Raw genomic sequence first — 14388 nt, 5'->3', positions numbered from 1 at the left:
GAGGGCGAGCATGTTTAGCGCGACGCGGGCGCGAACCCGCGACCCTCGGATTACGAGTCGCACGCCTTACGCGCTTGGGCATGCCGGGCCTACCTAAATAGAAGGAGCGATTTTGTCAGTAAATGGAAGGGATAAAATAAACATTCTATAACAAAGTGAATTTATGATGTAATGTTAATGCAAATGTTAAACATTGTTTCTAACGTTTTTAATTTCAAATTTGTTAAAATTACTTACTCTATAAAAACCGTCGGAGTTAATAACTTTGTTAATCAAGAATAGTTGTTGTTTTTTTCTGTTAATTTCCTTGTTGTATGGAAAATGTCACAAAGTTGACCTTGGGGTATGCTAAAAGGGGGCGCTTTACGTTACGTTTTGTGTATCGTAATTTTATGTATAAATAAAATATATGTTTTATTTTGTGTATTTGTTAATTGTTAAGGCAGAGTGTATCGTTAGTGTTAAAGAATGTAAGTGAATATAATTTGCTTGTTTTTAGTTCCTGGAGAAGATGGTATATCCTCCAGGTATAATTTTATACCTTCGTGTATATTGTATAATAATTATTATAGGTATTCTTTTACAATTTCAGTATATAACGTTATTAATATAATTATAAATTTCATGACAGTTTACAACCTGGTATAAACTTCATACACTTAATTTTTTAAGCTTTTGTAATTTTACCCGAAAAAAACACGTAGGAATTTATAGTGGCATTAATTTGATTAATTGTTTAATAAATAGGCCTATTCCATAATAATATTTGTTTTTAATTAATGGAGGCCTAGCTTTATCGTTTTAGTAATGTTAATCCATTTTGAGATATTTTGATGAAAAGGTTTAGTTTTCCCTTCTATTAACTGAATCAGGTTAATTAACAATGTAAAAAAACTACAGAAATCCATTGGAATATGTTAGCATTTGCTGATCTAAATGAGTATTTCTATTACTGTTTTGGTGTTATTACGATACTGTAGGTAGTACTGTGGTATAACAGTTGGTATTAAACAGAAAGTTTGCTCCTGATGAAGAAAAACCCACATTTCCAAAGACCTTGGGTTATACTTGTAGGGTTTTGCACTCGTTTTCCTTTTAGTATATTTCTATTATCAATTCAGAATTAGGGATGGCTTGTTCAAGTGTGGAAAAACAAACTATAAATCCGAAAAAGTTGTATTGAATCATGTCAAAGGATTCAACTATCCTAATACCAAGTAAGACCTACAAGATGGTCATTGCTATTAGTGAAGCATTAGACTGATGAAGAGTGTGCATCACTACCATTAGGTTACAATACAGTATCATATAATTTGTATATTTTATTAAGCATAGTTGGAATATGCCTATGAAACCTGTAGTAATGTTCATTTAATATCAAATGAAACATTCATGTAAAATTAAATTAAAACTTGAAATATATTTAATTCAAATTGATATTGTGAGCAAGCAATTTATAACTTGCTGTTTTAATATCTTTTATTAAAAGAAAATAAATGTGGAACAAATATAAACTTAGTATCAGTAAATAAATTAGGACAAAATTGTGGTACTTTTGAATTAAAACAGCTAAAAAAATTACTATATTTATAAACAGAAATAGTTTTTTTAGAATTTTGTGCAAAGCTACTCGAGGGCTATCTGTTCTAGCCATCCCTAATTTAACAGTGTAAGACTAGAGGGAAGGCAGCTTGTCATCACCACCAACTCTTGGGCTACTCTTTTACCAACGAATAGTGGGATTGACCATAACATTATAATGCCCCCATGGCTGAAAAGGTGAGCATGTTTGGTGCAACGAGGATGCGAACCTGCAACCCTCAGATTACGAGTCGCACGGCTTAACCCACCTGGCCATGTCGGGCCTACAGAAATAGTACTCAAATTACTTTATTATCTACATAAATGTTTTTACAAAGATAAATTGTGCTGGGTATTTGAACAGTTTTTTTTTATATACAGTGTAGAGTACTAGAGGAAAATATCTACTAATCGTTCCATGTGGGTTGAGAAAATTAATAAGTTTTATGTTTAGTCTAATGATAATTAATTGATTTTTAGAACATTATTTTGATTGGTTGTATCATTCTGAATCTGCATGCTTATTGGTTGATATATTAAGAGTATTCTAAAATTATGCTATGGTGGTATTATTGATTGACAATTTTCCAGAAGGGAAACTATTAGGTTGCATAGAAATATTGTATAGAACGAAGAAGTGTTTTATATGAGAACTGAAACAAAGCCAAGTTTGTTTGTTTTTTTAAAAACTGCTATCAGTATAGTGAAGTAGCAAAAATAAGTTGTGTGTGTGTAAAATATATAATAAAATCCTTGCCTGCTTTGACCTTGTTCAAGAGAAGCTTCATTTTGAAGACTGTCAGCTGTGATATTGCTCTGACTCCTGCTATTACAATTGTAATTAAATAAGCTCAGAACAGCTGGTTTATGTATTACTACATGTACATTATACATAAGATAGTATGTGTGAAAAAGTTGTTTGCCATTTATTTCCACTTCAAGTATATCATCACCTTCTACTTCAAGTATCTTAGCAAGTGTGAGAAATCGCATGAAATTAATTACAGGATTCATAGAAAGAATGTTAACTCGTTAGAAAAGAAAAGGTGATCTACTGTTTACTTGATTTGTATATGAAAATGACCCTTCTTTCCACATATACTGTAGAAAAATAAATAATTTTTAGCCATAAGCAAGAACTGTAAAATCTCACTGTTGAAAATATACAGATGTTTAACAGATGGTTAGTGTTATAATGAAGGAGGTGACTCAAGTCTCCATGTATGTATGATTATTTGTTAAATGTTAGGCTTAACAGTATAGTGTTAAAATAGGCTACACTATTTTATATATTAAGCATTTATTTTCAGGCTATAAGTGTAAATACAATAATTAAAACTAGTGTAAGAGTTAAGAATTCACAATTTGTTAGGTGTAATGGGTGCAGTTAGTAGGTTTTATTTGGGAACTTGGGATTGGCATGTATTTTTAAGGAACCTGTTATGAAGATTTGCAATTGTTTTGTATAGAGTTTGTAGGTTGAAGAAGTTGGAGGTTATTTTAATTAAAATAGAGATGATAGGTAAAGAGAAGTGTAAACTGTGGGAAATGGTAGCAAGATTTCAGGGGCTGCTTAATATTTTACATGCAAGAGATACATCACTACCAGTGATTTTCAGGAAATTAGAAGTACTCTTGGAGTAAAAAGTAGTGAATCTTTTTTATAGTGAACTTATTCTGTTGAACAACAAATTTCAGCCTGTAGTTTCTGCAGACAAGGAACTATTGGAGGAAATTGAAGCCAAAGGGTCAGAGAAAGCTGTGGATGGTAATGATGTTATAATTATAGGTGATTCTTTGACAAGGCATGTAGAAAAGAATCAAATTATGCTACTGAGACTTGCATGTGGAGGAGATAACTGACAGAACAGGAGATTATAGTAAAGAGGGTAGGAGAGATGCAGTTTCAATGTTGCAGGTAGTGGCTAATGATGTAGGAAGGTAGATCAAAGTAAATAATTAATAAATACAAAAGTTTAATAAAGGCATTTGAAGAGAAAGGCCATAACTTCCTTTTGTCAAGGATAATGTCCAGAATTAACTGTGGTAATGAAGTTATAAGTAGGTTACTAGGGCTTCATGCTTGGCTTGGGCCAGTATGGAAGGATGTGCACATTGGCTGCTTGGACTTGTCGGATCATATCATTGGACGAAAGGATTTTTTTTTTTAATAGATAGTTTACATTTAAATAGAGTAGAGGCTGGCTTGTTTGCTAATGCTATTAGCTTAGCTGTAAGAGATGTTTAAACTGGGATGAAGACCAGGAAAGAAATTTTAAAGGGATGCAACAAGAATTATCTGTTATGAATTGGGCAGCTGTGTTATTTGGAGACAATAATCAAATGTGGAAATTTTTAAGTATTCAAGGTAAACATTGCCCTTATAGAAAGAAAAGGGTAGGTGCAAAGAAAAAAAGGATTGGCTCAGAAAGTGTTCAACAGATAAAATTAAATAAAAACAGCATATATTTAAATTGACTGGTATGATAGGATGCTTAGGATGTTATAGAATATCAAGAAAGTGGAACAGTTAAAAGGGTGTATGAGAAAGGGTTGGCTGAAAATGTCAAAAATTAACAGTAAATTTCCTTTAAATACATTAAGGATGAACAAAATGTTAAAATGAGTGTAGGACCCTTGAGGGATGATAAAGGAAGGCTAGAATCTGATGATTATGAGATGACTGGATTATTGAGTTTGATTTATTTTTTTTTTTTCAAGTCTTACTAATGAAGAGTCAAGCAGTATTCTACATTTCTAGTAGTTGGTAAATAGAAACAAGATAAAATAAGTGCACCTATGAAGAGTTAGTTTTAAGAAAACAAATTGGGAAGTTTAAAAAACAATAAGGCTCCTGAGCCAGATAATATTTCCCCTTGAGTTTTGAAGGAAGTTAAAGTTTGGACATATGACCCACTTGCTCTATATTTTCTCAGTCCTTGAATAGGGAGGGGGAAGGCCCAGATAATTAGAAGCTAGATAATGTAACTCCTTTTATAAAGAGAGGTGATAAAAACTGTGCCAATAATTATAGATCAATCAGTTTTTTGTTAGTTGTGGGAAAGATTTTGGAAAGTTTTTCAAAAGATGCTTTGCAAAGTCATAAAATAAAGTTTAATGTTTTTATTCAATAGTCAACATGGTTTCACTAAAGCAAAATATTGCCTTGTAAATCTTTGGATGTTCTTTGAAAAGGTTACTGCTTATGTAGATTAGGATAAGATTGTATATTTGGTGTAGCTGAATTTCAGAAAGCACTTAACAAGTTGCCATGTAAAATGCTTTTAAAAATTATCTCAAAAGGTGTGTGAGATGAATTAGCAACTTGACTAGAAGAGTGACTGGATGGAAGAAAGTAGAGTGTTATTACAAATGATGTGCAGTCAAACTGGATTAATATCACAAGCAGTGTACCTCATGGCTCAGTCTTAGGGCTTTTGCTCTTTTTGATTTACATCAATGACAGATTAAATAATAGTCCATAAATTACTTAAATTTGTAGATTATATCTTGGTGCTGTGTATGTCTATCTGTGAAAAGGACGCTGCTGCTTTATAAAAGGATTTTGACCATTTATTGAGTTGAGAAAATAAATGACAGATGGGTTTTAATTATAATAAATACAAGATAATGGATAAAGGTTATTATAATTTGAATTATAGGTATAATTTGGATGGGAATAACCTTAACAGTATCATGAAAGAAAGGGAAGTTGGTGTAATGGATGATCAGTCTTTAAAGCCATCCAAACAGTGTACAGTTACAAGTTGTAGGGCAAATAGGATTTATGTTGTGTATACAAAAACAAGTTCTTTCATTGTACAGGTCACTAGTTGGGCTACATTTGGAATATTGTGCTCAATCTTGGGCTTCTTACCTTAGAAAATACATCAAATTGTTGGAAAGAGTCCAGAGAAGGGTTACTAAAATGGTACTTCAGGTGGAGGGGTTGTCATATGATGAGAGGCTAAAATTTCTTTAGACAAAAGAAGTTAGAGGGGATCTGATTGAGGTGTTTAAGATTGTAAAGGGAATTGATAGTGTTGATACATTGCCATTTTTCATATTTAACAGTGAGATTAGTATGGCTAGGGGACACAACTATAAATTTTAACAGCTAAGACAGATTTATTTCTTAACAGGATTGTTTGCCTTCAAATTTTGTAGAGGCAGTAAATTTAAATGCATTTTAAGAAAAAGGTTTAACTGTATGAATGGTACAAAAAATGTTATCTTAATGACTAGAGTAATGTTTGCCTGATGGAGTATTCAGCTGTTGTGTCAAATACTTAGTAAACATTAGATTGTTTTATTTGTTTAACACTGATAAGCCTTAACACTATTACTTTCCATTGTGATATATACATGCACCCACTTTAAAAGCCACTTGAAAAATGTAGATAAATTAATATATCCCTGTTTTTGATATACAAGTAGTTATTTGTTGGTGATAGAGATTTTGAAAGTGTTTTTTATTTCCTTTTATCAATGCAGTTAAATTCTTTAAAAACAAAAAAAAAAACTGTCAAAGTATTTACTACTCCAGCATTCTCTTTTGTTAACAGTAAGTAAACATTGTATATCTTGATAGGTTGCATTCATTAAGTGTATTAAAAACCTTCAAACTTGCTAGAAAATTTTGTGATCAGTTGCTGTTAAAGAGGTACTGTGTGGTTTCTGTGTGTTAGTGTTAAATAAATTTTATCCAGATTCTTCATTGTTTGCACATTCAAATGGAACTAAGGAAACGGGATACTTTTGTAAGCTGTAATTTGTTTGTCAGGTGAAGGAAACTGTAGACCATTGATGTAATGATCCAGATACCTGGCAGAATTATTGAACAAGACTTGATTATAAAATATGAGTTGGCCAGTCGGTTAAAAGTTTAATAGTGAATAATTAATCAGTATAAATAAAGTTAGGAACAATGGAGCATCATTACAGAGGTTTTCAAGATAGCAGAATATAGTTATTTCAAGATAGATGTTTGAACCAGTCATTGTGTTTTCGTGAAGTATTTGGATTCATAAGCTGTTCAATAGTTCTAGTACTGTTGGAGAGGTTTTAACAAACTTCTATAAGCATGAAATGTAGGAAATAAACTAGTTTATGACTGGTATGTGGACTGGATGTTGAATTATTTTCACAGGTAATTTAAAATAACTTGAATGTGAAAGACCAATGTTACAACACACAATATTGCATGAAATGGTACTGATATTTAATACATGTATATTGTTTATTTAATATTTAATCTAGTTAAGAATGCTCATAAATTTTAATTAGATAGATAGTGTAGTTTATTATTGTACTAAGCAACATATTTTGGGAAATATAAAGAAGTAAAAAAAAAAGAAAACAAACTACAGTACTTCTGTCACAAATAATTATTGTACACTACAGTTTGTTTAAAAAAACTAGTATTTCTGGATTTTGTTTTGTACTCAAATTGTTTTTTGTTGTAAAATGATTCAGTTTAGGTATTTGCTTAAGAAACTTGAACAAGAAATCTGTATCTTAGGTGGTTTTAATATTAGAACAAAACCAATCATCACTCATTTCAAACACTGATATTCAAGATCATTATTATTGGTTGTAACTGTAAATGCTGAATTTCACTTGTTAGTTTCCTTTGTTTTGTTCCCTGGTGTGATAGCAATAAGTTTTTGGACTTGTAATGCTAAAATTCAGGATTTGACTTCCCCATGTCATACACAACAGATACCCTGATGTGATTATGCTCTAAGAACAGGTGAAACTTCAGCTCATTTTTATTTCTTTTGTAAATATTTTCATTATTCTATTGTAAACATAATTCACATCTAGCAGTTTGAGTTAACCATTTTTATTATTGAAATGTGGCAAAAATTAAAGGTCTTAAGATTTTTTTGTACAATACTTCTGAATTCCTTTTGAGAAAAGTTAAGCATAACCTAAATGTGTTCTGTTAATTTATATTTCATATGAAAATTACAAATATCAATTGAATATTTTGGACAGGTTTAAAAAGTAAAAATTAGAAATGGTTTGTTGGAAGGTGTCGTATAGATTGGTATAAATTTATATTTTTATGAGTTGTATAATACTTGTACTTTGGTGTAGATAAGTTCATCATGTATAATTATTTTCATCAAGCTTATTTAAAACTAGCTAATATTAGTACTTTAAATAATTGAGTTGTTTTTCTTAAGGCAATGTTTAATCAAGAAATGGTGTGTAATCTAGGTAAGGCAAGCTGGTCACAGATTATGGTTGTATGTTGTGTAAGTAGTTGATTCTCACATCTTATTAAATCTTTTATTAAATTCTCTGGAATTGAACTTGTTTATATATACACATACATACAGCTAATTGCTGTTAGTTTGTTGTAGCATATTTTTGCCTCCATGCATTATTAACCTAGATTACCTATTACTTAGTGATTGTAAAATACTGAGTAATATTATAAGATTACTTTTTATTAATTTGCTTTTTATTTTTTTTTTACAGATTTTACATCCTAAAGCATTCGAAGCTATTGATGGCTTATAAGTATTGATGAAGAATTTTAGATTGAGGAATAAAGTTTACTCTCTCAGACCCATGGCCAAACCCTTACTAATCCAAGAATTTGGATTTTCTGTTAAAGAAATATATAATACCAAAAATATATATTGGTTATTACAATGTCTAACATGTGCAAGGAAAATAATGAATGTCTGGAAGTTTACTGTAACATAAAACTAGATGAATCAAATAAAGAATTGGAAACTGTAAAAGATTCTGACTCTGGTAGGGGTGTTTCTCTTCAGAAAGAATTAAGCAATAGCTCACACAGTTTATCATCATCATCGAGTTCCTCTTTGCATCTTAAGGCAGAGAGTATTCCCACTCCTCCAGATGGTGGATGGGGATGGATGGTGGTATTTGCTTCATTTATGGTTAACTTGGTTGCTGATGGAGTATCATTATCATTTGGTATTCTTTATATTCACCTTGTAAGTTATTTTAATGAAAGTAAAGCAAAAACAGCTTGGGTTGGTTCTCTGTTTTTAAGTATGCCTTTGTTGATGGGTCCAATAGCTAGTGCATTAACTGATAGATATGGGTGCAGGAAAGTAGCTATTGCAGGATCTTTGTTGGCTACCAGTGGGTTTGTTATGAGTTTTTTTTCCAATTCTCTGGAGTTTCTTTTTCTTACTTTTAGCATTTCTGGGTTTGGCTTAGCACTTTGTTATGTAACTTCTATTGTGATTGTAGCTTATTACTTTGAAAAAAAGAGGGCTTTGGCAACTGGTTTAGCAGTGTGTGGGACAGGAATAGGTACCTTTGTGTTTGCCCCTTTGATTATTGTGTTACTTGAACGATACGACTGGCGTGGAACTTTGTTGATCTTATCTGGTTTCTTTCTGAATATTATGGTCTTTGGGTCTCTCATGAGGGATTTGGAAATTTCTTCTAAAGAGTTGGAGGTATTAGATTTTGAGAGTGAAACTGAGTCTAAAAGATATTCTGAAGATGGAATAGATTCATGCGATGAAACAGATAAGGTAGATGGAATATTGAGGGATCGGTTGTGCAGTTCCCTAGTTCAGTTACCAACATACATAAGTAATGAAAATGTACCAGTAGAAGTGATTAATGAGCTATCTACAAAAGAAAAAGGACATCTCAGTACTCTGCTTGATCAATTTCCTGACATTTTGAATTCATTGGTATCAGATTTTGTTCCTGCAGAAACTCCAAGAAGATTATCGCCCTCCAAAATTCAGACAGTTGACACCATTGTAAAAATATCAATAGCAGATTTAAAACAAAAACCAGTTGTCATTGAAAAAGGAAGTATAAAGGAAAAACATGAGCACAAACAGAACCAGACATTAAAATATCAGTCACAGAGACACGTTTCCTGGTGGGGACAGAATATATTGGAAAGAACAGATTCTGCTTTGCTCAATAACTTGCGACTGCAACGAGGAAGCTTGACCTACCGTGGAGCTATGCTGAATATTCATCGCTATAGGTTAAGAGCTTCCAGCTGCCCTGATATTTACCGTAACAGTATGACTACTTTACACAGAGAAGAACAGGTGAGAGTTAAAATCCAAGTATAGGACTTCTGTAATTAAAGTTAAACATTGCCTGAATAGCAAATGTAGGCTCTTTTGTTAGTAATTACAAAATAGAAAAAATGATTTCAGTTACAAGAATTTAAAATTATTAAATAGCAGTTAGATGCACAGTGATGTGAGAATTTAATAAAAACATACTTCACACAAAAATAACAAAAGAAAAATGTTTCTGTGCACTATGACATGTATGAAATTAGTTTGAAACTGGTTAGTTTGAAACTGGTTGATTGTCCACATGTACTGGTAAATACACTTTCTTTTCTTCTTTGAAATGTGTTGCACTAGAATGATAAATAAAGGTTTATTCATAGGAAACTATTGACAGCTAAAAATAGGGCATTTTAGTGTGTGTGGTCTTCACTTTCTCCCTACATGTGTATCTCAATGTACATTTTGAGTTTGGTTTTTCATTTGTATTCTTAGAGTTACTGCATCTCCTTCTGATGTTTGCACTATGAAAGGAAAATTTTCCATACTATTGCTTTTCTAGTAGAATGGAAAACAGACACAGTTTTAGTGAGCCATGTAAGTTTATAAAGAAATGGGGGGGGAGCATTAGAACTAAAACCTAATAAATTGGTTACTTATAATATTTTTCATGTTCAGCATAGAAGTGAATGTATGGTAAAAATCTCTTCTGTTATTGTTTTGAAAATTAAGTATGAACATACTTTTACAAATCAGTTTTTTTTTTTGTTTTTTTAATGTATCATTAACTCTGTTTATTAGTTTGTCTGTTTAGAAGCTTACCTTGGCCCATAACAAAATGCAGACAGATTGATATTGGCTCACAATCTGAAAAGAGAGAGAGAGAGAAAGGCATATTTTGAATTTAAGTTGTTGCTGAAAATTCCCATATGACCTGGCCTGCAATAAATGAGTTACAATTTTGAACTTTATTATATTCAAATTTGAAATTTAAATGTCCTTTTTACAATTTCATCCAATTGCTTTTTTTTTTTTTTTTTAATTGAATATTTCCTTTCATGTATATGAACATGTACAGTTACAGCATACTCAATTCTGGTTGTGTATTATGTATGAATTATGGTACTAAGTAGCAATAACATAAATGTATGCTTTGAACTAGAGTGGAATTTGATCTGGGCACCATTATCTCTTCAGTTAATGGTGGGGCTCATATCACCATCAGTAGCTTTTCCAGTGCATTTTACAAAACTGGTTATGCAACAAATTGCTTGTTAGTTCATGGACTTTGTTATTTACAAGATCCCTAATAACATAATAATCAGTATTGTGTTTAATCCCACTGTACTGTTGATGTTCCCTCTATACATTTTAAACAAACAATTATTTTAATTAATTGTTTAGTCAATCCTTTACTTAGTGCTATAACATTGCAACCAGACAAAATAACTCCATGAAATGCACCATGTGGACTGCAATGATATTGGATGATGTAAATACAAGTTGGGAGTTTTGTGAGGTAGTGGACTACCTGCATTTCTAATTGCAATGTGTACTAAAATTGGAGGTAGTCCAGGACTCTGTAATAGCTGATGAGGGATATTTCTGTGATCCAACAAGTAAGAACAGTTTACAGTAGTCCTAAGATTGGGAAAATCGTGTATATAAACAGACCTTTGATAAAATGAAATAGCATAAAAAAATCATTGAAGTGTTGCTCCTTGCATAATAAATAATTATTCTAAATGAGGATGTGTGAGATTATATGATAATTTGTGTTGGAGACTTTCATCAGGATGCTGCTGCTCAAGTAGGATTGATATATATGTGTGTGTGTGTATTTTTTTTTGTTTTTATGTGTAGGGGATTTTGTAAGGCTGCTAGCACAGTTCATGTTATTATGATGGCTTGGCACATGCACAAAACGTTTCATTAGTAGCACCTCTGTGGATGTGTTTCTTTCTTAGACACAGCTGAAAACTGACTTAGAACCCTTAAGTGTTTGTGATTCAGTCCTTTAAAAGGAAGAATACAGATATCCAGATGAAGCAACCAAAACAAAATAAATATTTCAAGCTAAAGCTGTATATAATTCATACTTGAACATTTTTTTTTCTCACAAGAGTTAGTCATTGACTGAATAAAGAGTAGTTGTCATCAGTGTCTTGTATTTATGTATTGATTTTTGTCTTTACAGTTTCATCAGGATTAGTAATACAAGAACTATACATGAAAGGTTTTCAAGAAAAAATTACCTTATCCTTCTATGTTAAGGCTAGGTGTGTATCCAGAAAGCATTCTTGGATTCCACAACTATAAGATTAGTCTGTTGCAGGAAGGTAGAACTAACAAGAAACTGAACAAACATAATGGTGTAAATGTTTTTTTTTTTTTTAATATTTACATTGTTTTACAGACACGATTGATGGCAAAGCAAAGCAGTAAATTAAAATGAGATTTGCAGCTTGTGGCTTCATTTATTAGATCAGTACATGGCCAAAATGTTTCTCTCACACACACACACACACACACACACACACACACACACACACACACACACATATATATATATATATAAACTGCTCAATTTATTTAGAAACTACCTTTTTAAATTTCTTCATGTAGGCATGTGGAATTTTTCAAGATCTAAAAGATTTCTTGGTGGACATGGTGGATTTGACAATCTTTCGGAACGTCCACTATACTTTGTTTTGCATGTCCAATTTTTTGCTCTATGCTTGTGTAGATGTACCATATGTATACCTCCCAGATAATGCCATCACCCACAATGTTGAAGAAGAAAGTGCCTCTTTTCTCATATCTATTTTGGGTATCCTGAACATGATTGGAATAGTAAGTATCTACATTTAGACTTATTTTCTGTTCTGAACTAGGACTTGTATGTTGTAGATAGTGGATATTAGTTGCATATTATCACATTGTACGTTCTTCTTTTTAGTAGACGAAGGGTTAACATATTGCATTCCTGGCTAATTTTATTTTGCTGTATTTTCATTACAGAATTTCTGTTATTGCTTTAGAGAAACTCTCAGAAGGCAAATATAAATTTTTAAACAACTTTGTAATTATCTGAAAAAATATAATACTAAAACAATAAAAACATGTAAAAACTCATTTAAATGTTTCAAGTATTTAAGTGTTTAGAATATATAACATCAGCAATGTGTACCTAAACTGAATAATAATACTTCTGTACATACGTAATATGCATGTAGTTTCTAAACTTGTTATTTGTCAATAGTATTTGTGGCAAAATGATTAAGGTCATCTGCTGCTAGCCCTGCTACTGACCACAAAGAAGACAGCTAGTCAGCAGCATCCTACCACTCATCCATCTGCCAAAGTTATAATGCACTTGCAGTGCAGGGAATATTTGAACCTGCTTTTGGAACTGTTAAAATTTTCCCAAAATAGCTTAATGTTAAGTAATTAGACCCCAGAAGCTACAAGACTTGCATTATAAAATACATGTAATTTTTAAACTTTATGTTGATGTTACTAATGCAAGTTTTAAAAACACAGACTGTAGTAAATTTTAGTTTTTTTCATGTAATTTGATTGCTAAGAATTTTGATATAAAATTGTGATAATCACTAAATCAGTTAAAATGGCAGTCATGTTAGGATCATTGCAGATTTGTGTATTCTTTGTGGTTTTTTTTTTTAGATGTGAGGATATAGTTATAATATGGTTGATGCAAATGTTAACATCATAACTTTATCTTCTTATGGTCATATTGTAATTTAATGAACTCCATGTGCGTGCTACAAAAATGAGTTACAGTAGTTTAATTGGACATGTGGCACATATAAAAGAACTTAAAAATTAATTTATCTAAGGTTGTAATCTGTTTCAGTGTTCTACCCCTAACACTTTCATGTGTGATTTTGTATAAGCTGTTAATAAATACACTTAAAAGTGTAAAGATCTCTCCTTTTCCTATGGATATTAAAACTGTTAATCATTCTGTTGAGAAAGACCAGAAAATTATGATAAACATAAGGTTTGAATTACACTTTATCACTAAAATAGTTTTATAAGTAGAGAGCAATTTGTCAAAGAACAGATATACAGCCATTATTTAATGTTTTTTAAATGTTAAAATGCATACATGTGAAATTAGGTTTATTTTTAGCTTTTTTTTTCCTCTAGGTAATGGTAGGATATGGGGGGGATAAAAAGTGGATAGATTCTTCATTTCTGTATAGTGCATTTATCTCGGTGAGTGGCTTGAGTATAGCTATTATTCCGTGGGTCAAAACCTATGTGGGTATGGCAAGCATTGCTGGAATATATGGGTTCACCATTAGTGCCAATTATGCTCTGGTTTCAATTATTATTGTGGACATAATATCACTGGACAAGTTTACCAATGCTTATGGTCTACTTCTTCTAATTCAAGGGTTTGCCAGTATTATTGGACCTCCTTTAGCAGGTATGTTAATTAATTATTCTTATACCTTTTATAAGCATTTTAAATATTATTTTTCCCACATATGTTATAAATTTTCTTTAAAAATATTTTTGATAATATTGCCTTGTGACTTTGGGTCTTTTAATGTTTTTGTGTTACCGGTTTATAAAACAAATTTCAAGAGTTATATCTTTACACACAAGTAATTATCTAACCTTTATTAGATTCTTTGAATTCCTTCTGACTTTTTCTACTGATATATAAAATCAAGTTGATCAGTTTTAAGAGAGGTGTTGTCATCTTTTAGGTTTTTATTCTCTTCTCTTTATTAAA

The 14388-nt window shown here is 31.4% G+C and overlaps 1 protein-coding gene across 9 annotated transcripts in view; it reads left to right on the top strand.

Moving 5' to 3' along the window:
* Nucleotides 1-347: 347 nt before the first annotated feature.
* LOC143254430 (monocarboxylate transporter 9-like) overlaps nucleotides 348-14388 on the top strand; it is a 45352-nt gene continuing 31311 nt past the window's right edge. For 3 of the 9 annotated variants that reach the window (XM_076509597.1, XM_076509589.1, XM_076509596.1), the window contains exons 1-4: nucleotides 348-470; nucleotides 8071-9650; nucleotides 12246-12473; nucleotides 13794-14076. In XM_076509597.1, coding sequence (XP_076365712.1) covers nucleotides 8247-9650; nucleotides 12246-12473; nucleotides 13794-14076 — 1915 coding nt within the window. In that variant the 5' untranslated portion in view covers nucleotides 348-470; nucleotides 8071-8246. Of the gene's footprint in view, nucleotides 528-799; nucleotides 1218-1472; nucleotides 2628-2714; nucleotides 2803-2830; nucleotides 7334-7413; nucleotides 7845-8070; nucleotides 9651-12245; nucleotides 12474-13793; nucleotides 14077-14388 lie in introns of those variants that run through there. The other 6 variants (XM_076509590.1, XM_076509595.1, XM_076509591.1 and 3 more) reach the window with 6 other exon arrangements.

This window comes from Tachypleus tridentatus, chromosome 6, assembly GCF_004210375.1.
Source record: "Tachypleus tridentatus isolate NWPU-2018 chromosome 6, ASM421037v1, whole genome shotgun sequence".
Classification (NCBI taxonomy): Eukaryota; Metazoa; Arthropoda; class Merostomata; order Xiphosura; family Limulidae; genus Tachypleus; species Tachypleus tridentatus.
This window is presented reverse-complemented; position numbering and strand designations above follow the sequence as displayed.